We start from the raw sequence: 26,832 nt of genomic DNA, 5'->3' as shown, positions 1-26,832 counted from the left end.
TCTGATTGGCTGGTCCACTTCCAAATACCTCCGTCCAGTCCAGCAGGTAATACAGAGATCAAAGAGCCGCCTGCTGAAGGCCGTCTCTGACAGCTGCACCCATCATGATGTAATCCTGAAGGAGAAGCGTGTTACCTGCCACCTGCCACACTGCAACAGCAGCTAGACAGAAGCAGAGGACAGGAAGCTGCAACACAGCATCACAGTCCACACCTGCACGCATCAGAGTCCACACCTGCATGACATCACAGTCCACACCTGCATGACATCACAGTCCACACCTGTGGATGGAGGCAGTCTGGAGGAGTGGCCGAGGCTGGGAGGACACACCTGAGTGCTGCTAAATCCACATGACTGCAGTTCAGTCTCAGAGGACTTTAGTGCTAACTGAGGCTAATAGAGTGTGTGTGTGTGTGTGTGTGTGTGTGTGTGTGTGTGTGTGTGTGTGTGTGTGTGTGTGTGTGTGTGTGTGTGTGTGTGTCAGCAGTCATGCCCCATAGTTTTTATCATTAACAATAAAAATAATCCTCATCATGATTATCTTGGTCAGTAAATCATAAATCAGGTATTTAATAATTACTCATCAAACTAAACATCCAGCTGCTGAGCTGGTCGTTTTCCTTTAAAGATAACAGGTTAAAAACAAGAGGAGGAGATCTCTGTGGAGATCTTGATGGAGATCTCTGTGGAGATCTTGGGCACAGGTTCAGAGGAGTCAGACTCCAGAGCTGCACCAGCTCCTACAGAATGAGCTTAAATATTCATATTTGTCCATGAAGCCCTGAATCAGGAGCCTCAGACAAACATAAATCTCTCTCAGAGATATTTCCCCTCTCTGGTTACCAACTGTATGCAGAGATCATTAAATCTGACATATTCAGACATATGAAGTGAGATTTATTCCAGTACTGTGAACACTCAGCTGATGGCAGCCTGGAGGAGGAGGAGGAGGAGGAGGAGGAGGCCTCGTCTCTCACTCTGACTTCCTCCTGAACAGGATCTTGTCTGACTACGCCAGGACGCCGTGGTTAATGCGGCTGGCTGAGGTAATGGTTTACCTGCGTGGCCTCAGGTGTGACTCCACCTGACAGACGGCTGCATTCCTGCATACCGCTCTCAGCCTGCTTTTTGTCTTACTTCCTTTATGGCACTCTGCTGCCTTCTTGGCCTCGATCAGGTGATGATCAGAAAAGTTGGGGGATGCAGAGCGTGTCTGAGAACTGTCACCAAACTTCAGCCATAACAGGTAGACTCTTAAAGTACTCACAGAGAAACGCTGCAACCTACAACAAAACTGAGTGACCTAAACACACCAGCATGCACAAACCGAGGCATGGATCCAGTTCACTCGGGATGGGCGGCTGCTGCTGCTGTGCTGATAAGACTCTGTGTGGTGTAATAACAGGCCGGGCTCAGCGCTCCATCTCTGCTGTCCTGCTCATTAACTGCTAACTAACGGTTTACTGGACAGAAATTCAAATTCAATTTACATCGAGAGGATTGATGAAGACAGCAGGATGAAGAAATCAGACTCCATCTTTCACAAACTGGGGGATTGACCCAGGCACGAAAACGTTAGCTTATCTGAGAGAAGAGGGGAAAATCCTCCAGCTGAGCAGATTAAAGAGGACAGCAGATTATGTCTGAGCCACAGAGGTGGGAACCAGGAGCCGGACGTTCACAGCTGCTGGTGGGGACGACGGTCCCCTCCACCGCCTGACTCATTCACATAACACAGGAGGCCGTCACAGGCTAACAGCAGCACAGCAGCACTCAGTGAATAATGAACATGAAAGAGGAGCATCATCAGGTCCATCTAATACTACTGATACTACTGCTGCATATAACAGGAACCCCCTGACCCCCTCAGAATCAGCTGATCTTGTATTGACAGTGGCTCTCAGCCTGCTGGCTTACTTGTGGTTCCTAGGATACTTAAGAGTAGAATGGGAGGCAGAGCCTTCAGCTTTCAGGCCCCTCTTCTGTGGAACCAGCTCCCAGCTTGGATTCAGGAGACAGACACCCTCTCTATTTTTAAGATTAGGCTTAAAACTTTCCTTTATGATCAAGCTTATAGTTAGGGCTGGATCAGGTGACCCTGAACCATCCCTTAGTTATGCTGCTATAGGCCTAGGCTGCTGGGGGGTTCCCATAATGCACTGGGTGTTTCTCTTCCTGAAGAAAGCATCTTGGAGACTCCTCCTTGAGCGTTCAGGTGTTTCTGGCTCGTTACTCTGAATGTCTGAAGGATTTGGGGTTATTAAGCTCTGGGTTCAGCTGTAGCCTTAATCCTGACGGCATTAGTGGAGAATATTCCTGGTTTGGTTCGTTCGGCTCCGCGGAGCTAACAGAACAATCACTGTTGGCCTCATTTGTTGGAATAAATAATTGAGTTTCACTGCTGATGGTTTAAATGTTTCTTTAGTGTGACTCAAAGTTCGTTATGATTCGGATTCATTAAATAAAGCTGTTTTGCTGCCGTCAGTGCGTTCCTGAGGATACAGTTAGGTCTGGGATTAAGGCTGGAATCAGACCCGTGACGTTGGCTGTAATGGGGTTAAGCCTCAGGCTTCACCACCATTACAAGGCTGACAGCGATGCAGTGACCGTATTAAAGTTTGATAACCACAGAGAAACATCGATGAACCAGTTCATTCCCAGTATGAAGCCAGTTAGTTGATGGTTTAACGTGTGTAAAGGAAACACTGATGATTGACCTGATCCTTTAGGAATGCTGAACAGGTCAAATCAGCTCCTCTGTCTCAGGATCTCCTGATCTCGTGATCATCGTGCCCCCCCCCACCCGCCCCCGCACAAACTGACCTCAGATTAACGTTTAACAAAGAGCCGCGCTCAGGATCCAAAGGTCTCCACGGAGCTGAAACCGGCTCAGCTGGGAAGTTTTCCTGGTAAACAAACACACTCACTGATCCTGCTCAGTTTTCCAGCCTGAAATATGAAGGTGTGTTTGTGTGTGTACATATGAGTGAGTGTGAACGAACACACACACACACACACCCTGGAAGAACAAGCTCTGCAACACATGATCACAGCTGCTGACACAACAACCAGGAATAAACGTTAAAATAATACATAAACCACAGAGTGCTGCGGTCGGCATGACAACAGTAAGAACTGAGACATTCGAGATTCTGAGCAGACGCACGTACGGCATCGATCTGAGCGTCCTGGGTCACATCGTTCTTGAGTTTTCGTCTTCACAACGCTGAAACTTTAGAAACCGCCCACCCAGTTTTCTCTGAAGGCCAAAATCATAACTAAAATGACCCTTAACCCCCCGAGCACTTTGTGACACATGACAAAGGAAGAGGAACACTTCCTGATTCAGTCTGAGCTCCGCCCTTCGTCCCCTCAGCTCCCCCCCCGTCACTGCTGCTTTATCCTTACATGACTGCATGTAAACAGTACAGCAGTGAAAAGCTTTAGCCCCGGCTCTGGCAGGCCCCCGGCTCTGGCGGGCCCCCGGCTCTGGCGGGCCCCCGGCTCTGGCGGGCCCCCGGCTCAGGCGGGCCCCCGGCTCAGGCGGGCCCCCGGCTCAGGTGACGTGTCCTCTTTTACAGGCAGGTTGAAAAACACTCGTCAGGTTTTTCTGTAGCTTTTCCTCATGATGTGAGCTGAACGCAGGCAGAGTCCTGATCAGCTGGCAGCTAACGTGGAAACTATTTCGTTTTTGGGGGAGTGATGGATTCACTGCCCATAAATGGAGGTTGGGGGGGGGGGGGGGGGGGGTCTGATAACAGGCAGCTGTTTAAAAAGGTTCAGACTCTTTTACAGTCGCCTGGACCCTCAGAGCTTTTTCTCTTTTCTGTTTCACAGCAAATGTGAGACTCGGGGTCGCTGTGAGGTCAAGGTCAGGAGCAAACACCGAGGGGCGGGATATTACTCAGGAATATGTGGAACATAACAGAGACTCCCAGAATTCACTGTGGGATCAAACCTGAACCCTGATGGTACTGAAACAGATCACTTTGAATAAATACATTATTTTATTTTTGTTTATTTCTTATAAGACTAAAACCTAAATAAGAACATATGATTTTAATAATATCACAGTTGAAGCTTTTATGTGACATCATCATGACCGTCAGGATGAGATTCACTTTCAGAATCAGGACAAAATCCTCTGGGAGTGGTTCCTAAATCAAACGTTAACGTCCTCTGGAATCCTTTGACCTTTGACCCTTCTTATGTCTCATCATTAGTTTAAAGATCTTCATCCAGAAAGTTTCAGATGAACTGTTTGGCTGGGCCAGAGAAGCTGCAGGGGTCTGAACATCAGCAGGTTTAACATGTTAGCTGCAGCACACACAGGGCCCTGTTTGTCCATCTCTGCCTGCACACAATCACCTGATTTAAAAAAACCCTCTTTAAGGGTTTGATGCCCCCCCGCTGAATTCAGTTTGTGTTTGCAGCACGAGGCACATCCAAAATGTTCCTGCAGCTAAACTGAACAGTTTCTACAGCAACGCTGCTGATTCAGACCCAAACAAGGGGGGGGGGGTCAGCCTGTGGCCCTTATCTGACTGCACGTTCAGTATTTTCTTGTTTTGGTTCTGACTGACTGTGACGAGCGGGAAACATGAACATCATCATGATTCATGCTCGTCTTCAAACCAGAGCAGTCACACTGGAGGACCACACTGTGTGTGTGTCTGTGTGTGTGTCAGGTCAGCAGGATCCTCCCAGCTGTGGTTTCAGCTGCTGAATCATCTCAACAGCTGTGACATCATAAGGAGGCGGGGCCTGAGCGAGGCGGTTCAGTGACTCAGACTGATCCTCTCCTGAGACCACAGTCAGCACGTCTGTGCACGTCTCTGACTCCATCACCTTTTGTTACCTGTTATCGTTTTTATGAAAACGATGATGGCAGGTTTTCATCTCGTCTGCTGTGATGACTGAAGGCCGCCTCTCCATTATGGTGGAATCAGCAGATTATTGGGAAACATCAGGCAGTTATCGACCTTTAAAATCTCCTTTTTCTTATTGAGATTTAATCTTAATGAAAACCAAATAAATTCATAACAAAAGAGGTAAATGGATGTAATTCATGAGTTCAGGCCCAGCTGAGCAGCACCTGTGTGTAGCTGGTGTGTTAGAGTGAAGCTTGGTTGATGGATTTTGTGCCACATGCAGCTCAAAGTGCTGCCGGGACATAAAACTGTGGTAAACAAGTCATAAACAATGATGGGGATTATCCTCGAGGCTCGCTGATCCCTGCAGGGTCCCGTCAGTACCCGTCTATCGCGCCTCCTTTGCCCGCCCTCGCTCTCCACACAGAGGAGACCGAGGCTGAACCTGATGGCGGTTTCTGGGTTGACGAGGCTCGGAGCGATCGCTCTGACAGCCTGACGCCACCTTTGATGATGCTCAGCTGTGCAGGCGAGGCGTCTGCAGGCCCAGCTGCAGGATCAGCTGCAGGATCAGCTGCAGGATCAGCTGCAGGATCAGCACTCGTTTACAGAGCCACCAACAACGTTCTCATCTCATTTTAACTGTTTCAGCTTTGTGTAAATGCAGAACATCTACTGTGGTCTCTGCCCCCCCCAATCATCCACAGGTCATTTAAGGTCTGTCTGCTCCATCATGAGTGCCCCCCCACCCCCACCCCCACCCTGTGCTCCCTTCAGTCAGCTCAACTCTAAGTGTTGTGAGATGTGTCTTGTGTTGTCAGTGTGAGGGCAGGATGTGCCTTCGTGTTGGCTCCTCCTCAGCATAAAGCAAACACAGGTGGGTGTTTGGTGGTGAAGTCGCTTCAGGCTTTGGTTCGGTCTGAATCCCAGCGTCACAAAGAGCCAAACAAACACACAAAAACGAGAGCGGACAGAAAAGCCGGCGCCTTTTGTTTGTGTTTGTTTGTGAAAACTGCGTCGCTGACATCATCAAAGACGGGAGATTAGCAGCGAGGGCGTAGCTGAGCGGCACCACCTTGAAGCTAATGTGTGGCTTCTGTTTGCCCTGCAGGGGATGTGACGTCTCAGCAGATAATGGGCCTGATTAGGCTGAGAGGCAGCTACCTGAGCGGTGTGCGGCTCACCTGAACTCAGCGCCTCACAGTCATAACTCACTCCTGGGCCACGTGTCTGCACAGGAGCTCCACTGTGATTCTACATGAGGCCTCAGCATCTCTGCTGCTGTGTGACAACAACTAAGAGACGTCCTCCTCCCGTGGACACACACCACTTCCTGGTTCTCCACCTGCTGCAGGTGCTGGTTAGAGGGACCCTGCAGAGACTCCATCAGGGCGGTGCAACGTCTCCAACTTTAATCCCAGTTTTTGGATCCAGTGTTCATTGAAACAATGGAGATGAAACCATTGTTGTGCTGCTTTATGTTTTCCAATCGTTCTCATGTTCCTTCAGCAGCAGCCTGAGGCGCTATGACAGGATCACATCACTGCTCACTTATTTCTTTACATTTTCAGATGACTTATGAATAAAGTTCAGAGAAATCCACTAAATTATATTAAAAAGTTACTGCTGGTTTACAATGCAGTATTTTTCCAAAGTTTGAGAGTAATTGTGATCTCAATACTGACCAAAATAACTGATTATTATTATTATTATTATTATTATTATTATTATTATTATGATGCTGCCTCTGTTGGAGCAGCTGAGTGAGTGACCCGAGCAGCCTGCAGGGAGTGACCGGGGTGAGCTGGTTCTGTCCGACTGAACTGTTAGAATAAACCGTAACTGATGGCGTCTGATGACAAAATAAAATCAGTGTCAGACCTTCGGGCGGCGTGCAGAAGGAGCAGCGTGCATGTGAGGAGAAACGCTGAGCTCGGGCCAAAAGCAGAACAAAAAATGTAGTCTGGCAGCTGCCTCCTCATATCTGCCCATCCATCAACCAACAAAGGAAACCTCACCGCTGACTCTCTCTCAGGCATGCAGCAGAAGCCTGCGAGCACCAGCGCTGTGCCAGATGTGGTCATTCCAAGCACACAAACCACCGTCAGGCTCAGCCGGACCAATGAGACTGCAGGAGAACAAAGTACAGTCCTTCGCCGTCCCTGCAGAGCTGCAGTATGTAGGGCACCGAGGGCAGGCTCGGCTTTGTTCAGGCACATTTCTCTGACATTTTCAGGCCCGCGGAGAGCCAGAGCAGCACATCGCTGCATGAAACCTGAGCTTTGGTAAACAATGTCTCCTTACAGCCACGGCACACAAGAGCAATCAGAGTTTGGGCACAGACTGAGCTGCTGATGGAATCGCTTCCAGGGTCGGATAAAACCGTGCCCTGGACTGAACTCCCAAAATAAAGTCCAATCAATCGGAAAAGGCATCCGGCTCCACGGAGAGGGAAACAGTAATGTCAGCCTGCTGCACAGCAAACACAGAGGAAGGCTGCAGAGTCCTCCTCAAACAGACTAGGAAAGCTGATTCTGAGTGCACGATAACACAGACATGCACCTCCAGAAGATTGACGGCAGGTAAACAGCCATCATTCTGCTCCATCTCATCTCTGTGACTCAGCCTTTCACAGCAAACCATAAAGCAGCTTTGTCTCAAACCTGAGCAGTTATGATTGTGAACTATGACAGAGTTTCCCAATAAAAACACCTCGAGCACGCTGTTAAACACAGCACCCTCTGAGAGGAGCCATCGAGTGGGTGGAAGATGGGCCGTAACTGAGGAGGAGAGTGATGCTGTCTGCAGGCGCGTTCACAGGTCACTCACCGGTTATTAAAGACGGACGTAACCGCGGCTCCGAAAACAAAACACTTCAACTTAAACCTGCCTTCTTTGTCCAGCAGGGGGCGCCATCTGTGGTGATAAATAAAGTTCTGATTGTATGGAAGTCTATGACAGAGCGAGCTTCCTGCTCAGCTCATCTCTGCGCTCAGTGCACGCCTTCCTGAGCAGCTCGTGTTGGGAACAACACACGGAGCTCCTTTTGGAATTTTTTTCTCCCGTTTAAAATAAAAATAGAGAGCTGGGAATGCTTCAGAGGACTCTCAAACAAATATACTATTGTGCCTGTAGGTGTGAGAAGGTCCTGACACAAAAGCATTGCGAGCTAATTCCTCCCACCCATCGATCCATCTTCTCCACAGATTCTCCAGCCTGAGCACTTAGATCCACACCTACAGGCTCATCCATTATTCAAACATGAACAACTGTGGACAGCAGGAGGAAACCTGCAAAATCCACACGGACAACCAGCAGACAGGCTGCAGCCTCCTGCTAACACCCCCCCGCGGGCAATCAGGAAGCTGCTTCACCCTCTGAGGGCTGCGTCTCCCGTACTTCCTGAACATCACCTAGGTTACCTTGAAGTTGCTGGAGTTGACCCAGGAGCTGGCGATGCCGTCGACCATCTTGTCCAGCGCCGTCTGGTCCTGCTCCAAGTCGTGGGACTTCTCTTTGTCCAGAATGTAATCAATGATCTCCTGGCCAACCTGCAGCCTTCGGCCCACGTCCTTCTGCAGGACCAGGGTCAGACAGTTCTCCATGCTGGGCTCCATCACCCTGGCGTCCGGTAAACGCACCCTCTGGCCTCCTCAGTCTGCCGGCTCTATGACTGACTGGCTGCTAGCAATCCTCCACTGCTGACAGCTGGACCAAAGGAGTTGCACTTGGTGGGTATGACCTGGAAAGTGAGGACAAAAGCAGGAGGCCACTGCACTGTGCTTGCCCCTTCTTCCTGTGCCAAATGCTAGCCTGCTAGCACGGGATAGATGGAGTAGGGCTCTGAGAATGGCAGCAATGCAGCATGTGTGTGTCTGCACAGCAGCTGGGGGACGTTTACTCCTCCCTCTTCTTCTCTCAGAGGAGTCAGAGCCAAACCACAGCAGGCTGGATGAGGTGCTTCAGGCAGCAGATGGAGGTGGATGGAGACGGTTAGCTTAGAGCTCCATGACCTGTTCCTGAATCTGAAGGGGGCTGCCCTGCAAAGAAACAGACACAGGAAGGTTATTCAAACATCGGAGCTCAGATCTGAAATTAATGAAACTGAAATGCCAACAAACAACATCCAGAAACAAGCAGCACACCTCCCACTGTAACCACACACTGTTTGGCTTTTCCAAAGTATGAGCAGATTACAGCACAGCTTAAGAACTATGACGTTCCCCGACGCTCTCGCCGTCTCCAACAGCCCGTGGATGGATTTCCACGTGAAGGAGTTTAGCTGCCTCACATCCTGGGCTGGTTTCCACCCAGATTCATGCAGCACAGCTACGTTACAGCTACGTTACAGCTAGCAGCAAATGTCTGCTGTGACTATGCTCGGTCACCAAAGAGTGGCTGAGGCTGGGAGGTGACCATCGAAGAGGAACAGCTCCTGCTGGCCTTGCTGTGGCAATGCGAGGGCCGTGGGGTGGGCCTCATTTCAGAAGGTGTGGATTAAGACATTCCTGGCTGGGCTTTGGAGGGACACCGCTCCCACATTTATAAAGACTCTGCCCTCCCTCTCTTATGTTGGGTGGTAGCAGCAGAACAGTTCATAGCAAATATCAAACAGTATTTATGTTTATATGTATGTATGTGTGTGTGTTTCCTTCAATGTTCAGCACAAACAAAGCCGTACTTTAAACTTCTGTGCTGAGCTACAAAGGTTACCTGCCTCACACGACTGAATTTATGCACATATTTACTTATTAACAGCACTGAGGGTCCATAAGAGGAACTACATGGAGACTCATCCATCTGCCCCCATCATGAAACACAAACAAGAGCTGCAGCTCCAATCAGCTCCATCTCACCGCTGACGGCTGCTGACTCCTGCTCATGGAGCATGAAGGAATTCCTGCACAGCATCCAGCAGGTGAAAATTTAACCCGCATGTCCCGCAGGAGCGCTCCGAGCCAGACTCGCTGGACTATGACCGCCATGGTGCCATAAATGTGTCAGGACTTCCTGTTTACTGGACCTGCATTAAAATCACACACTGGTTGCTCCACAGCTTTACAGTTAAAACAGCTCCAACGAAGGGGGGGAGCTGTGTGTGTGTGTGTGTGTGTGTGTGTGTGTGTGTGTGTGTGTGTGTGTGTGTGTGTGTGTGTGTGTGTGTGTGTGTGTGACTAGAACATGTGTGAGTCCATGTTGTGTGTTCCTCAGATTAGAGGATGATGATTGAACGCCATCGTTTCCGTGCTGCAGACAGGTCACCTGACCTGAGGCTCATCCTGGTCTGGTGTGAACACTCACTCCTACCACCTCAGGAAGTGATAAGCTGACACAGTGGCCTTCTCTTCCTGCAGGTTAGTGTCCTCAGGTCACGTGGTTATACGACCTTTGACCCTAGAACTTACAACCACTTTGGCTTTCTGTGGTTAGCACGGGGGGGTCACCTGCTCACTTTCACCCTCATTTATTCACAGCTGAGCTGCACCTGCTGACGGCTGCGTCTCAGAGCAGCACTGTACACTAATGAACATTAAATAATGTGTTCATTCATGCAGAGGTGACCAGGCAGGTGACCATAAATGATGTTTCAGAAGCAGACAGCAGTGCGATGAGCCTCCAGTACGGAGGATAAATGAGGGGCTGTGGACTCCGGAGACAGAGGCAGCTCCACGGGTCCGGCTACAGAAACCCAGACTGGGCTTCTTACCGACTCGAGTCTCTCAGCTTCACCTCAGCTCGAGCTGAACTAAACAGACAGCGAGTCTGAGCTTTGAGGGAGGGGCCCAAATGTAGCGGTGTAAAGGACAGGTGCTTCAGAGCTTCAGAGTGAAAATGAAAGCAAAACAATAATCCAGGAATCTGTTTTCCCAGATTATTTGTCTTCATTAAAAATTTAAGTCATTAAATTATAAAATTATTGACGCTGCTCTAAACAAGGGACAGAAACATTACATGCTTCTCTGTCCGGTTAGTTTGACTTTTACCCAGAATGCACTCTGTGAGGTTTCCTGCAGTGAACGCTGCTCTACATCCATCCACAGTGATGGATCCTCACACTGATGCTCACAGCTGGTCAGGGGACCAATCACACTGAACAAAAGCAGGTTTGTGTGCAGACTGTGACACCTGGAGTGGGTGTAAATGCTAATGTGAAAATGTCCTGATTCATGAAGCAATCAGGGCTCAAAAATTACATCTAAAAGCTCCAAATTTGGACAAATTTTCCTCAGTATGAATACGCACGATCTGCACGGCTTCAATAAACACAGCAGGTCAAGATCAGCTGACGGGGGGGGGGGTCAGGTGGGGGCACCGCCTGGCTCTTAGTAATAATCCATCCATTCAATAACGGGTGCTGCAGCTCCCTGTGATGTACTGTTCCAACCACTTTTAACAGGCCACACACACACACACACACACACACACACACACACACACACACACACACACACACACACACACACACAGCCCTCTGCTTTTGTGCAAACGTTAGCTGAGCCTCTGCTAGCCTTGCCAGCCCTGACAGCTTCCAGCCGAAGCCCCCCCTACCCCGAGCCTGTGTCTCCCCCCGCCCAGCTGACCGTGAGCCTCTCCCTCCTTTCTCCGAGGAGCTGCAGGCCGGCCCGGGCCGAGAGGCAGCAGAGGTGTGTGCAGGAATCAAAGCTGCAGCTAGCCTCCTAGCAGCCCTTCAATGAAACGTCAGTCCACAGCCGGGCGGCACAAAGAGGAGAAAACCTGAGCGGGAGGCGAAGAGGAGCAGCTTCCTCCCCCTTTCTTCTACTCACCATAACCTCCGCAGCTCGTCCTCACAGCCAGCCCGCGTCTGCCCGGGTAAATATCCTCTCCTCGGCCTTAAATCTCTCCTCTGTCCGCCTCTTTCTCTCCCTCTCCACCCGGAATGCTGCCTGCGGGACAAGAATGGGATCGTCGTGCGCAGGCGCACTAGATGCAGGGATGATGTTGGCACTTGGAAGCCTGTCGCATGGCAATACCGAAAAAAACAAAAACCCCAGAGTGTGCGTCACATAACCCCGCCTCTGGCGACACCTGGCGGACACACGGTGGTTTCACACACGTGCTGGTTCTTCCAGCGCCTCCTGTAGGGGCAGTTCCTCTAACGTCCACTTGATGCTGGCTCCAAAACTGAGTCCTCTTCACATTTGTTTTTTTTTTTTGTCTTTATTGTTGTTCTCACTAACATTGTTATTGTCATCATGACAGCTGCAGTGCACACATTTCTCCAAGATCTGCATCAAAAAACACTTTGACCCATCTTTCCCGCTTTGCCCCCTTAAACTGCTGGAGGTGGGTCACTGGAAGTTCTGGTGATTGCACTGCATGGGACTCCTGTGCACTTTGACCCCTTGAAACTTCTGCCCTGATATGAAACCAGATCTCAGTGATTGCTGAACTTTTTGCACCCAGCACACACAAAAAGGCAAACCAAAACCTCCAGGTACATCTGACAGGTGGGGGCTGGGCCCAATGTGTCACCACTCATCAGCCTCACCCCCCATCCTTACCAGACTCTTCAGCTCAGTCCACCAGCGGTCCTCTGGTTCAGATCCAGCAGTCCTCTGGTCTGCAGGTTCTTTGTCAGAAGGTTCCTGAGGCATGCCAATGGGCCTCCACACACGATTTGGGATATTTAATATAAACGTGCCCCCCATAAAAGGGGGAAATTAAGAAAAAAAATTAACCAGGGAAAAGTAAACAGGAAAAGAGTGCTCTGGACCCTGCAGGGTCTCCTCCCTCTGTGGCCTCCACCTGCAGGGGCCCTGCAGTCTGATCTCATTAAAATGTTAAGATCTTTTTCAATAGTTTAACAAATTTACTATTAATTCTCTTTATTTTGTATTTCCTGAGTCAGTCCCTGTACACACCAACGTTAACATGTCCAACATTTCAGCAGAAAAAAACAAATGTTTGAAGCTTTAATTGGATCAATCATATATATGGCTGCTTCACTGGACAAACAGACCGTCAGGAAGGCGGAGCTTAAGTTTGCTGAGTGAAATTCTGGGATTTTGATTGGATATTGTTGATTGGCATGTATCTCAGTGTGTGTGTGTGTGTGTGTGTGTGTGTGATGCTCACACACAGTCTGTGGTGTTAGCAGCTTATAGCTTAGCACTCCACCCTCTCATCCTAACACGGTCACATCTGGATACATTTTCGTTCTCATTCCTGTCATTGTGTCCATGCATTCATGTGTCAATAAAATTGAGGTCATACTTCAGCATCTGGAAGAGGACCGAGCCTCAGCGCAGGAACTGCTCCTTCTGTTTTCAAGTTTCAAACACAGAGTTTCCAGCAGCTCAACAAATCACACATATTAGCAAATAACCCACAAACTGTGCCTGTGCAGTCAGAATGTGTGTGTGGCAGATGGATTTTTCACCAGGCTGATCATTAGTAAAAGTTAAATAAGCAGTAAAGTGAGTCTGGAGCAGAGTGTAAACACTGAAGAACACAAAGCTGTTTTCAAACCTGAACAGCTCTGAGTCCATCCCTCACAGTTGTTCCTTCTACCACCCCGACTCCAGAAACCTTCATCAAAATCTGTTCTTAAGTTTCTGAGTAATCCTGCTAACAGGCAGACAGACGTCACCTCTCCACCACTCAGTGAGCGGGGCAATAACAGTGTGATGTCAGTGTGATGATGTCATCCTGCACACAGAAAGTTTTCATATCCCCCTCTGCAGCTAATATGTGGTCTGCTCATGTATTCATACAGTTGGAGTCCTGATGTGTCGTCATATTATAATAATAAACAGACTGATGGAGGTTTCTTCCTGTTAAAGGGAGTTTTTCCTTCCCGCTGTCACCAAGTGCTGCTCATAGGGGGTCGTTCTGACGTTTCTCTGTATTATTGGAGGGTCTTTACAATATAAAGCAGCTTGAGGCGACTGTTTGTTCTGATTTGCTGCTCTATAAATAAAATTGAATTGAACTGAACAGAGCGCTCGGACCTCTGCAGAGGAGAAACCAAACAGCCTCTTCACAAATGATGGCACAACATAGAAAAACCACCTCAACAGGACAAGACTCAGCTGTACATCTGTATGTAAAGGTCAAAGGTCACTCTTTGAGGATGCCAGTGTTCACAGATTGTTTGGGAAGACAGATGGTTTGAAAGAGGAGTAAAAGAAGTTTCTGTGTCCACTGTGAACACTGAACAGTGGATTATTAACTTTCCCCCACTGACCTGAGCTCCCTCCCCAGGTATCTCAGCCCCCATTTACACCTTTCTTCAGGTGACCTCAACAGGTCTTTTGATAGGTTGGGGTGACGTCTCAGTGGTTTCACCCAAAACCCCTGTTAGTAACAACCCACACCTCCTTTCACATGAATAGGAGTGGGTCAACAACCACCTCCACACAGGGGTCTAAATACCTGGGTCTCTCCACCTGTTGGTTTTGGACCTGAAGAAACCTCGTGGATGAAACATCTGCTTTACATTTACCTGCTGCTTCTGTCTCACTTCTATCCAACACAACACAAACTTTCAGCAGGAGCAGCTTTTCTGTCATTTATCTGTAAGAAATTAATCAAATGTAGCACTCATCACATGACCCATCAGCCTACAGTAGTTAGAGATGAAACACATTCATTTAAGGGCACATCTACAAAGTTAGTAACACTGTGTGTGACAGAGCTGCTCATGGGCAACCAGTGATGCTGATACTTAATTTTACAGATTATATTCCACAGTGGGGAGGAGGTTTTATTAAACACAACAGATTACTGAGCAGCAGGCCATCAGACACAGCAGGCTGCTGGAAACACTGTTTCAGGTTAAGGTGTGGATTTATACCTGTAGGAGGCGCCGTCATCAGGAAGTATTCCTGCTGTCAGGGGGCTCCTCTCTAAACAGAGGTGCACCTGCTGACAGATATGTGAGCTTTGATCACTTTAAAACATTAAATTATGCTTGTTTCACAGATTTTCCACACCCCTTAATTTATTAATCAGAAGATGGATCGTGAGGTGGGCACTGGAGCCACCACTAGAGGGGAGTGTGGTGCCTCATAGATACACAATAAACTGTTCTGTCAGCAATGGAAACTATATACTGGGATAGTTTATCAGCAGCAACACATTTAAGGCACAGCTCACACGGTGGCTGTGACCATTTTTACTGTCTGCATCATTATTTGTTGCACGTTTGATTGTTTTTGTATATCATGATTTATGTGACCTGACTGCAGGAGTGAATGAGCAGTTTGTTTTAATCTGGTATGTTTACATCATATATTTTTGGTATACTGATGTTCATTAACATGCACGTCTCTGTTAATTGAAGAAAGCAAGTCCACCTCTGCATTCTCAGAGAATCAGCTCTGCTGAAAGACGGCGTGCAGAGGAAGAGGAGAGCTGCAGGCGGCCTGCAGTAAAGATCACTGTAAGCAGCAGCACCGCTGTTTTCTTTGCTTTTCCTCCCACCGGTGGAATGGGTGAGCTGAGCTCCGCCCTGCGGCCAGCCTGGTTGTGGATGCTGGTGCATCATCACACCATGCTGGGATAAAGGTCTGTTACTTCCTGTTTTCCCACAGAAAGTAAAGTACATGGAAATATTAACAGTTATTCTGAGACTTGCTGCTGCTTTGATGAAGACCTTCATCTGTTTCCAGGTCTTACTGTTAGTGATCCACCTGATGCTTCAGTCTGAGCAGAAACAGATGGAGATAAAATGTGGATAGTTCAGTTCAATTCAGTTTTATTTACTCGATACTGCACGTGTGTGTACTCAGGTCTGCTGAATATATGTTCCAGCAGTCACACATTAATTAGCTGACAGTTGAGGAGTGGAGAGGAAACACAGATCACAGATGCAGGAACAAACAGGAACATCTGCATTCTTAGTCTCAGTGGGCGGAGTCACAACTCACCTTTGTTCCTTCTGCCATGTTTGACTTTTTATCCACGTTGTTTTCAGGAAACTAAGGACAGAAATGTGAGTCCAGGAGTTCATTGTAAACTGTTGTGTTTGTGGGATTCTCAGTGAACCTGTTTAATCTGTGAAGTTTTCATGGTGTGTTTTCTAAATAATTATTCACCTGCAGAGAAATCAGGAAATGGGAGGAGAAGCTGAAGTAGAAAATAGAAGAAAGTAGAACCTGCTTCTAACTTTCCTTTACACCTCTGAAAGGTTTGGTGAAACTGTGACACAAAAGGTACAGTTGCGTTTTAACTATTTTATTTTATGTGATTTATTTCAGCGCTTTTATATGCTGTAAATATAGAAACCGTCCTCATGCGTCTCCATATCTCTGTCTGATGTCTCTCTGGTATACTGCAGCCATGGCTGCTGCCTCGGCTCTGCTGTCTGAGGACACTCTGCTTTGTTCCATCTGTCTGAGTGTGTTCACGAAACCTGTGACGATTCCCTGTGGACACAACTTCTGTTTGGACTGTATCACAGCCTGCTGGAGCGCTCTGACCACCGTCCTTCAGTGTCCTCTGTGCAAAGAGAAGTTTTACAGCAGGCCTTCTCTTCGGGTTAACCCCGTCATCGCTGAGATGGCTGAAAAGATCAAAAACAAAGGTGAGCAAGCAGGAAATGGAGATGTCTTCTGTGGTATCTGCACAGGGGCAAAGGTCAGAGCCCTGAAATCCTGCTTAGTGTGTTTCATGTCCTACTGTCAAACACATCTGGAGCCTCATCAGAGGATTTTAGCATTGAAGAAACACAAGCTGATCGACCCGGATAACAACCTGGAGAGCAGAGTATGTCAGGATCATGGTGAACCTTTGGAGCTGTTCTGCAGAGTGGAGCAGATGTTTCTCTGTCAGTCCTGTAAAGGTGGTGACCATCAAACCCATAAGACAGTGAGTCTGGAGGACGAGGCTGAAAGGAGGAAAACCCAGCTGGGATTAGAAAAGAAAGGCATGGATCAGATGATCCAGGAGCGTCAGCAGAAAATCCAGGAGGTCCATCACTCAGTGAAGACCAACAGAAAGAAAGCTGAGGAAGCGCTATCATGCAGCAGGAGAGTGATGACTGCTTTGATGGAGCACATTAAGACAGAGTTCATCGGGCTGACTAAGGAGATCGAGACGAAGCAGAAAGAAACTGAGACTGAAGCAGAAAGCTTCATTAAAGAAGTGGAGGGAGAGATCACACACATAAAGGAGAAGAAGCTGCAGCTTCATGGTCTCTGGAGCTTGAAAAAGGCGACTGGACTTCTTTTTGTTTCTTGAAGACGTTTCACCTCTCATCCGAAAGGCTTCTTCAGTTCTCAACCAAATGGTGGAGAGACCCAGGTATTTAAACCCCTGTGGGCGTAGTCCCCTGGAGATGGTTATGACCCTCTATTGATCATGTGCTTGAACGCATGTGCCCAGGTGTGAAGGGGGCGTGGGTCATATTTAATCAGTGGTTTCAGTTGAAACCAATTTAGGACTCCGCTCCATTGTTTCCTGTGGCCTATTGAGGTCACTGGAACAAAGGTGTGAATGGGGGTTGAGACGTCTGGGAAGGGAGCTCAGGACAGCACTGTAAGCGGGGGAAAGTTGGTGACGTAATCCACCTCCTCTGTTCAATGATGGTTGTTCACAGTGGACATAGATGGCTTCTTTCACTCCTCTTTCAAACCATCTGTTTTCCCTGTCCAAAATGTGAACATTGGCATCCTCAAAAGAGTGCCCTTTTTCCTTCAGATGCAGATGTACTGCTGAATCTTGTCCTGTCGAGGTGGCTCTTCTATGTTGTGCCATTCGTTTGTGAAGAGGCTGTTTGGTTTCACCAATGTAGAGGTCCGAGCACTCTTCACTGCACTGAACAGCATACACTACATCGCTGATCTTGTGTTTGGCGGGTTTGTCCTTGGGATGAACCAGTTTTTGTCTTAGGGTGTGACTTGGTTTGAAGTATACTGAGATGTCATGCTTGGAGAAAATTCTTCTGAGTTTCTCTGACAAGCCTGACACATATGGGATGACAATGTTGTTCCTCTTGTCCTTCCCATTCTCTGTAGTTTGTGTTTGGCCTTCATTCCTGTGCATCTTAGCTGATTTGATGAAGGCCCAGTTGGGGTAACCGCATGTTTTGAGGGCTTTCTTAATGTGTGTGTGTGTTCCTTATGCTTCCCTTCTGCCTTAGAGGGAACACTTTCCGCACGGTGTTGTAGGGTCCTGATCACCCCAAGTTTGTGTTCCAGAGGGTGGTGGGAGTCAAAGAGGAGATACTGGTCTGTGTGTGTGGGCTTCCGGTAAACTTCAATGTTGAGGCTTCCATCTTCCTCGATAAGCACCGCACAGTCCAGGAATGGTAACTTGTTATCTTAGAGGCGCTGATTCTCATGCCGGCTGCTTCACACTCGGCTGCGAACCGTTCCACTGTGAGCTGGAGGCCCCTCCCTGATGAAGCCAACAGAACCGCATCATCTGCAAAAAGCAGAGATGAGACTCTGAGGCCACCAAGGAAGAAGCCTTCCGCCACCTGGCTACGCCTAGAAATTCTGTCCATAAAAATTATGAACAGAATCGGTGACAAAGGGCAGCCCTGACGGAGTCCAACACCCACAGGAAACAAATCCGACTTATTACGGACCAAGCTCTCACTGTGGTTGTACAAGGACTGAATGGCCCGCACCAATGGGCCAGACACCCCATACTCCCGCAGAACCTCCCAAAGAACACCCCGAGGAACACGGTCGAATGCCTTCTCCAAGTCCACAAAGCACATGTAGACTGGTTGGGCAAACTCCCACGCACACTCGAATATCCTTGAGAGGATAAAGAGCTGGTCCAGCGTTCCACGACCAGGTCGAAAACCGCATTGTTCCTCCTGAATCCGAGGTTCGACTAACGGACGCACCCTCCTTTCCAGCACCCTGGCATAGACCTTAAGATAAGATAAGATAAGATAGTGTTTATTTGTCACATGCACAGTTATACACAGTACAATGCACAGTGAAATGTATTTTGTACCTGCAACCTTATATACACACACATATAATAAGAAGAATAAAATAAAAAAAAGTAATTCACACTATACACTATACTCTATATACTATACACTATACACACTTTTTAAATTATAATATTTACACTGTGCAATAATAGTCCAGTTAGGGCTCAGAGTTGAGCAGACGGATGGCTTGTGGGTAAAAACTCTTCTTCAACCTTTCAGTCTTAGCCCTCAGGCAGCGGTAACGCCGGCCTGATGGGAGCAGGGAGAAGAGAGAGTGTCCAGGGTGGCTGGGCTGTTTTAGGATCTTCATGGCCCTCAGCCTGCACTGCTTGGTGTAAATGTCCTGCAGGTTGGGGAGGGTGGTTCTGATGGTCCGTTCAGCTGAACGAACCACCCTTTTTAGGGCCATGAAGTCCTGCTTGGTGCAGTTTCCCATCCAGGTGGTGATGCTCCCACGCATGATGCTCTCGATGGTGCAGGTGTAAAAGTTCCTGAGCACCTTGAGTGGGAGCTTGAAGTCTCTCAGCCGCCTGAGGAGGTAGAGACGCTGTCTGGCCTTCTTCACAGTGATGTTTATGTGATGAGTCCAGGACAGGTCCTGTGAGATGGTCACTCCCAGGTATTTGAAGGTGTCCACTCTTTCCACCTCAGCACCACTGATGACAAGTGGATGGTAGTCCCTCTGCTGCTTCCTGCTGAAGTCCACGATCAGTTCCTTCGTTTTGCTGACGTTGAGCAGGAGGTGGTTCTCCTGGCACCAGTTCTCCAGGCGGGAGACCTCTCTCCTGTAGGCTGTCTCCTCATTGTGAGAGATTAGTCCCACAACAGCAGTGTCGTCAGCAAACTTGATGATGACGTTGGACTCTGACGTGGCCTCGCAGTCATGGGTGTACAGTGAGTACAGCAGAGGGCTGAGCACACAGCCTTGGGGGATCCAGTGTTGAGGGTGAGGGAGGATGAGGTGAGGTGACCCACTCGTACCACCTGTGGTCTGCTGGTCAGGAAGCTGTGAACCCACCTGCACAGGGATGGGCCCAGGCCCAGGTCCAGCAGCTTAGAGACCAGCCTGGAGGGAACTATGGTGTTGAATGCTGAGCTGTAATCTACAAACAGCACTCTCACATAGTTCCCCTTACCAGTGTCTATGTGTGAAAGGGTCTTGTGGAGGAGGAAGGATATGGCGTCGTCTGTGGATCTGTCTGGCCGGTATGCAAACTGTAGTGGGTCGAGGGTGGTGGGCAGTGAGGAGGTGATGAATGTCTTGATGAGTCTCTCAAAACACTTCATCACCACAGAGGTGAGTGCTATGGGCCTGAAGTCATTGGGGCTGCTGGGGTGTGGTTTCTTTGGGACAGGGACTATGATGGACTTTTTAAAGCAGGTGGGAATCACACACAGTTTCAGTGAGAGGTTGAATATCACTGTAAACACAGGTGCCAGCTGGTCAGCGCAGGTCTTAAGGACACGTCCACTAATACCGTCTGGTCCAGCCGCTTTCCTGGTGTTTACACGTCTAAACGCCCTCCTCACGTCGCGCTCCGTCACAGTGAGTGTCTCCGCCCCTCCGGCCGGGAGCGCAGCGGGCTGTCGGCTTCCCGACTCAAAGCGCGCAAAGAAGATGTTACCGGGGAGGCTGAGGAGTGTGATCCCCCGAAAGTTGGAGCACACCCTCCGGTCTCCCTTCTTAAAGATGGGGACCACCACCCCGGTCTGCCAATCCAATGGCACTGCCCCAGATCTCCACGCGATGTTGCAGAGGCGTGTCAACCAAGACAGCCCTACAACATCCAGAGCCTTCAGGAACTCAGGGCGAATCTCGTCCACCCCAGGGGCTCTGCCACCAAGGAGTTGTTTAACTACCTCAGTGACCTCACCCCCAGTGATGGTCAAGTCATCCCCCTCATCCCCAGACTCTGCTTCCACTACAGAAGGCGTTGTCAGTGGGATTCAGAAGGTCCTCGAAGTATTCCTTCCACCGTCCGACTATAGCCTCAGTTGAAGTCAGCAGCACCCCCCCCGCACTATAAACAGTGTGAGTGAAGCACTGCTTTCCCCTCCTGAGTCGCCTGACGGTTTGCCAGAATCGCTTCGATGCCGTCCGAAAGTCTTTTTCCATAGCCTCACCAAACTCCTCCCACACCCGAGTTTTTGCTTTGGCCACTACCTGAGCTGCATTCCGCTTGGCCTGTCGATACCTGTCAGCTGCCTCCGGAGTCCCACAGGCTAACCAAGCCCGATAGGACTCTTTCTTCAGCTTGATGGCTCCCTTCACCTCCGGTGACCACCATCTGGTTCGGGGGTTACCACCACGACAGGCACCAACCACCTTGCAGCCACAGCTCTGAGCAGCAGCCTCAACAATGGAGGTGCGGAACATGGTCCATTCGGACTCAATGTCCTCAGCCTCCCTCGGAATGCTGTCGAAGTTCTGCCGGAGGTGGGAGTTGAAGATCTCCCGGACTGGGGCTTCTGCCAGGCGTTCCCAGCGCACCCTCACAATACGTTTAGGTGTGCCAGGTCTGTCTTCCCCCGCCACCTGATCCAACTCACCACCAGGTGGTGATCAGTTGACAGCTCAGCTCCTCTCTTCACCCGAGTGTCCAGAACATACGGCCGCAGAACTGATGATACGATTACAAAATCGATCATCGACCTGCGACCTAGGGTGTCCTGGTGCCATGTGCACTTATGGACATCCTTGTGTTCGAACACGGTGTTCGTTATGGACAAACTGTGGTTTGCACAGAAGTCCAATAACAAAACACCATTCGGGTTCAGATCGGGCAGGCCGTTCCTCCCAATCACGCCCCTCCAGGTCTCACTGTCATTGCCCACGTGAGCGTTGAAGTCTCCCAGCAAGACTATGGAGTCACCAGATGGAGCACTCTCCAGCACCCCACCCAGCAACTCCAAAAAGGGTGGGTACCCTGAACTGTCATTCGGCGCATAAGCGCAAACAACAGTCAGGACCCGTTCCCCAGCCCGAAGGCGCAGGGAAACTACCCTCTCGTCCACCGGTGAAAACTCCGACGTACAGGCAGCAAGCCGGGGGGATATAAGAATACCCACCCCAGCTCGCCGCCTCTCACCGAGGGCAACTCCAGACTGGAACAGAGTCCAGCCCTTCTCCAGGAGACTGGTTCCAGAGCCCAGGCCATGCGTTGAGGTGAGCCCAACTATATCTAGCTGGTATCTCTCAACCTCACGCACTAGCTCAGGCTCCTTCCCCACCAGAGAGGTGACATTCCATGTCCCAACAGCCAGTTTCGATAGCCGGGGATCGGTCCGCCAGGGCCTCCGCCCTCGGCCACCGCCCGACACACATTGCACCCGACCCCTACGACACCTCCTGCGGGTGGTGGGCCTGCAGGAGGGCGGGCCCATGTAACCTCTTCGGGCTGCGCCCGGCCAAGCACCACGGGCTAATGCCTGGCCACCAGACGCTCTCCCTCGAGCTCCCTCCCCAGGCCTGGCTCCAGGGTGGGGCCCCGGTAACCCTATCCCGGGCAGGGTAAACTGTTCCCTTGTTTTTTCACTCATAAGGGTCTTCTGAACCGCTCTTTGTCTGGACCCTCACCCAGGACCAGTTTGCCATGGGAGACCCTGCCAGGGGGACAAGCCCCCAGACAACATAGCTCCTGGGATCACTGGGACACACAAACCCCTCCACCACGATAAGGTGGCGATTCACGGAGGAGTTTAATCTTTAATACTTTAAATTAAAACAGTAAAACTGTAAGTAAATAACCAACACCATCTCAGCATCTCAACTTCAGTGTGTTTTATTATAAAAATGCATTCAGGTAATATTTCTGTCAGGGTCCTGGGCCGGTAGCCCAGTGTTTTGTGTTCTTTTGATTCTGTTTCAGTTATTTCTCTGATCATGTTTATTGGTTCTCTTCTGTATTCCTGTTTATTTCTAGTCCCTTGTTTTTCCCTGTGTCAAGTCTACGTGTACCTTGTCTAGTGACTTCCTGTTTTATTTTGACAGTCTTGTGTTCCCTGTGCTTTGTGTTCAGTTTTGCTTCCCCTGTTATTAGTTTCATTTGCTTCACCTGCTGTTTCCTCTTGCCCTGATTACCTGATGTGTGTTTAAGCCCCCAGTTTTCTTCTGTTCTTTGTTGTGTTGTTGTCTATGTACCTGTTGTTTGTGTGCGCGTTCTTTCGTTCGTTCGTTCGTTCTCCGTCCCTTGTGTGCCGTAGTTTAGGTCTGGCCTCAGCCCAGCCCAGTTTATTTGCTTATGATCTTCATTTCAATAAAAATACATTAAGTTCATCGTTATGAGTCCTGCATTTTGGGGTCTTCCTGTGACATTAAGCTATTTGTCTATTTGTAATCACCTCAGTCAGATTCAATGACCCATGAAATTTCATCAGACTTGTACAAATCCGTCTTACGTATCAGATAAAATCTGATTCTTCCAAATATCCGACAGTTTGGGGTCTGATACTGACTTTCACTGAAGGACTGAAGGAGACTTCAGTCTCAGGTCACCCCGACACTCGTCTCCACCCACTTTATTCCTCCCAGATTCAGGAACAAACAACATTTGGAAAGTCATGTTTTTGTCCTGGTCATTGAGCTCTTTGTCCTCTAAAGGATATTCAGGGGTGTGCTGGAGTTTTCTCAACCAGTCTATATTTGTTTTGTTGACTGGGAGAAGGTATCTGACCTTATTATGCTTATGTTCATTTTCATTTTGGGATCACATGATTGGATTTCAGGTGATATTTACCTGCAGCAGTCTCAGTGATTGGCCGCCTGCTTTGTTGCTCTCCTGTCTGAATTGAAACAATCCCACCTTCTTGGATCATAATTTTCCCAGCCTGCCTTTGTTTATTTGTGAGGTTGATTAAAAATGCTTTTGTTTTTCTGCCTGCAGTTAAGCACAATAATGTATTCACTTTGTTTCTCAGCAGTGTGAATGAATATAAAGTAACAGTTTAACTGATATATAAGAATATTAGATCTGCTGTTTTATATAGATCATTTGTTCACACAGGTTACAGATTCTACTGAAAACAATAAATGACTTTTATTAAAGAGTAAGGGATGAATTTTAAAAAAGGAGGCGGGGCTTACAGAAATAAGGATAAATCCAGAGTGACTGCTGCTCTTTGGTATTCTGACCTTTGTGCTCTTTTGACCAGATGGACCAATTTCTGCAATAACTCACATATCATAGCCATAGAGCTTGGTGCTGCATACAGTGGATATGCCTTCAGTTTGACACCCAGAGGGGCAGAAGTTGATCCCTGTTTGAGAAGGTGGGGTGAAGAGCTCGGACTGGAGACCCCAAAAACTCCAACCTGCATTCTGTTCAATGAATATGAAGAATTTCTCAGATTTGGTTATGAAGCTGAAACAGTTTATACCTGCATGCGTGGAGAAGAAGCACAGAAACACTACTTCTTTGAAAACTTCAGGATAGCGCTCTGTGACAGAGTGAGTAAAAACCTCTGAGCCCTGATGTTCTGGAAGGACAGATTACTCATACAGAAGAACAAGAATGGACATTTGCAGATATAGATTATTAAATATGTTTGGTTATTATCTGAAAAAGAGGCTCTACCATCATAGCCAGCTGTGTACCTGTGTGTCAGGACTCTGTTTTCATGTTGGTGAAGCAAAAACTGAGGTTTTAAAGTTTAGTAGAAATCAGCCTGCAGTGAGTCCAGGAAGCTCTCAGAGAGTTAGAAACTGCAGGAGGATGGTATCATTTAATCATCTGTGGAGATGAACCTTCACTGAAAGAATCTGTGAATCTGTGAAAGAAACTGTCTCAGATTGAACTGATTCATGGGATAAATAGTCTCTCTGTTCTGTGGGACATTAAAACACTCATATTAAAACGTTATATGTGGACCAGCTTTAAGACTGTGATAGTTTTAGATGGATGAAACCACTGAACTGATGACTGTGTACAAACTATTTTATCTGCAGAAAGTCAGCAGAGATGTGACGATTAAAGCTGCAAACAAGAAGTCGATGTAGGCCTTGAAGGTGTTCACAGAAGCTCTGAGGTTCCTGAAGGAACACGCGCTGAGAACCATCTCAGAGAACACAGCAGGGATGAGTTTCACTGCCTCTGACTCACCTGGGTGCTGACTGCACCTGTGATCTGGGATCCTTCAGCAAAGCAGTTCATGAGAGAAGCTGCAGCTCAGGTAACATAATTTTCTTTAGAGAGCTCTGAAATCCTGAGATGTTCAGAAGATCCAGTTTTATTTCACTTCCAGGCAGGAATGGTTACAGAAGGACGTGAACACACCCTGATCATCGCTCTGGAACCAGAGGCAGCTGCAGTCTGGTGTAAGAAGCTGCCAGCTGATGGGTTCATCACACAGAACCATGATGGAGAGGACCTGGATCTACATCCAGGGCCTCAGTACATGGTGGTGGACTGTGGAGGTACTGCATGTGACCCTGTTACACTGTTAGACTAACATTCATCCACAGACAGGCTGTAAAGATCCGACTGTGTTTGATGGAAGTTCTGCTGTGACGAGTCTGCTGCTACAGGAAGTCAGCTTTCATCACTTCCTGTGTGTGTTACAGATGAAACTGTTAGCATCACTGTTCATGAAGTCCTGGATGGAGGAACCCTGAAGATGCTGCACAAGGTCTCAAGAAATGATTTGGGAGGACAAAGTGTGGACAGAAAATTCAAAGAGTTCCTCAGAGAAATCTTCTGTGATGGTGTCTGGGATGAATATGAAGGAAAATTTCCCAGTGAGGTTCAGAAATTATGAATGCTTTTATGTATTTCAAACAGGTAGATGATGATGTTCAGATGAGCTGCCCCTATAATCTGACAGTATTGGCTCAGAAAAGGCAGGAAATAGAAAAGTTCTTTGAATCAGTGCGAGGAGCTTCCTGGGATGAGGGATCCATCATAATCTCCAAAGAGACACTGAGGTCTTTCTTTGCTGAGAGTCTGAAGGGCATCACTGACAGTCTCAGAGAAATCCTGAGGAAACATCTAAACATTGAGTACATCCTGTTAGTGGGGGGCTACGCTGAAAGCCAGATTCTCTGTCAGCATGTTATTGATCGGTTTGGTGATCAGTGTAAAGTTCTGTGTCCTTTTAGGCCCCAAGAAGCAGTCGTGAAGGGAGCAGTGATGCTGGGAAGAAACCCAGGGTTGGTGGCATCCAGGAAAAGTGCCTTTACTTACGGGTTTGCAGGTTCAGAGAGGTTTGATGAGTCCAAACACAAGAAAGGAAAGAGATTTACAGCTGATGGGGAGGAGTTCTGTCATGATATTTTCAGGACACTGGTGGAGGAAGGTGAAGATGTGGGATGGAATGAAAGCAGAACTTATATCTTGTGCCCACTAGAGAAAAATCAGAGAGCAATGAACATAAAATTTTATCGCGCAGAAAGAAAAACACTCATGTATGTAGATGATTGGGGAGCAGAGGAAGTTGGTTCCTTTCTTGTTGATATGCCTGAGACTACAGGAGGCAAAAATGCTAAAGTGAAATTAGAAATCAGGTTTGGCTCCACAGAGATAACAGCCACAGGCACAGACTTGGTGTCTGGGTCAGTAAACTCTGTCAGGATTGACTTCATGACTAAAAACTGAAGATGTTTGAGGAACATGCAGCAGCTTCCTGCTGTTTCCTCCACAGAAGGATTGAACCTGATCAGCTAGAATAATGTTTAAAGGTGCTCTGAAGAGGCACGTAGAGTTAAGACTTATTTCATACTTTAATTTTGGTTCATCTGAAACTTTAAGAGCATTTTAAATATCCATTTGTGTTAACTAAAGACCCTTTATTTGGGTTAGAAGTGGTGTGTGTGTGTGTGTGTGTGTGTGTGTGTGTGTGTGTGTGTGTGTGTGTGTGTGTGTGTGTGTGTGTGTGTGTGTGTGTTAAAGGCATTTATGAGGCTGGTTTGACCGTTTAAGCAGGGGATTTGATCTCATGCAGGCTGCACTCAGATCAGCACACAGGACTCACTCGGCCGGGCGCTCTAAGTTTCACCACACTGAGATTTTTATTAAAGACCTTCATAGATGTCGACACATCATCTCACTG

General features: G+C 48.3%; 1 protein-coding gene and 1 pseudogene across 21 annotated transcripts in view; one reads left to right on the top strand and one right to left on the bottom strand.

Moving 5' to 3' along the window:
* The window catches only part of clasp1a (cytoplasmic linker associated protein 1a), a 72,165-nt gene extending 60,370 nt beyond the window's left edge, over positions 1 to 11,795 (bottom strand). For all 21 annotated transcript variants that reach the window (XM_030758471.1, XM_030758478.1, XM_030758472.1 and 18 more), the window contains exons 1-2: positions 11,657 to 11,795; positions 8,294 to 8,911 (exon numbers count right to left, since the gene is read on the bottom strand). In XM_030758471.1, coding sequence (XP_030614331.1) covers positions 8,294 to 8,488 — 195 coding nt within the window. In that variant the 5' untranslated portion in view covers positions 8,489 to 8,911; positions 11,657 to 11,795. The remainder of the gene's footprint in view (positions 1 to 8,293; positions 8,912 to 11,656) is intronic.
* Positions 11,796 to 15,287: 3,492 nt separating this feature from the next.
* Positions 15,288 to 26,584, top strand: LOC115800604 (heat shock 70 kDa protein 12A-like; annotated as a pseudogene).
* The last annotated feature ends 248 nt before the right edge of the window (positions 26,585 to 26,832 follow it).

Source organism: Archocentrus centrarchus, chromosome 21, assembly GCF_007364275.1.
Source record: "Archocentrus centrarchus isolate MPI-CPG fArcCen1 chromosome 21, fArcCen1, whole genome shotgun sequence".
Classification (NCBI taxonomy): Eukaryota; Metazoa; Chordata; class Actinopteri; order Cichliformes; family Cichlidae; genus Archocentrus; species Archocentrus centrarchus.
This window is presented reverse-complemented; position numbering and strand designations above follow the sequence as displayed.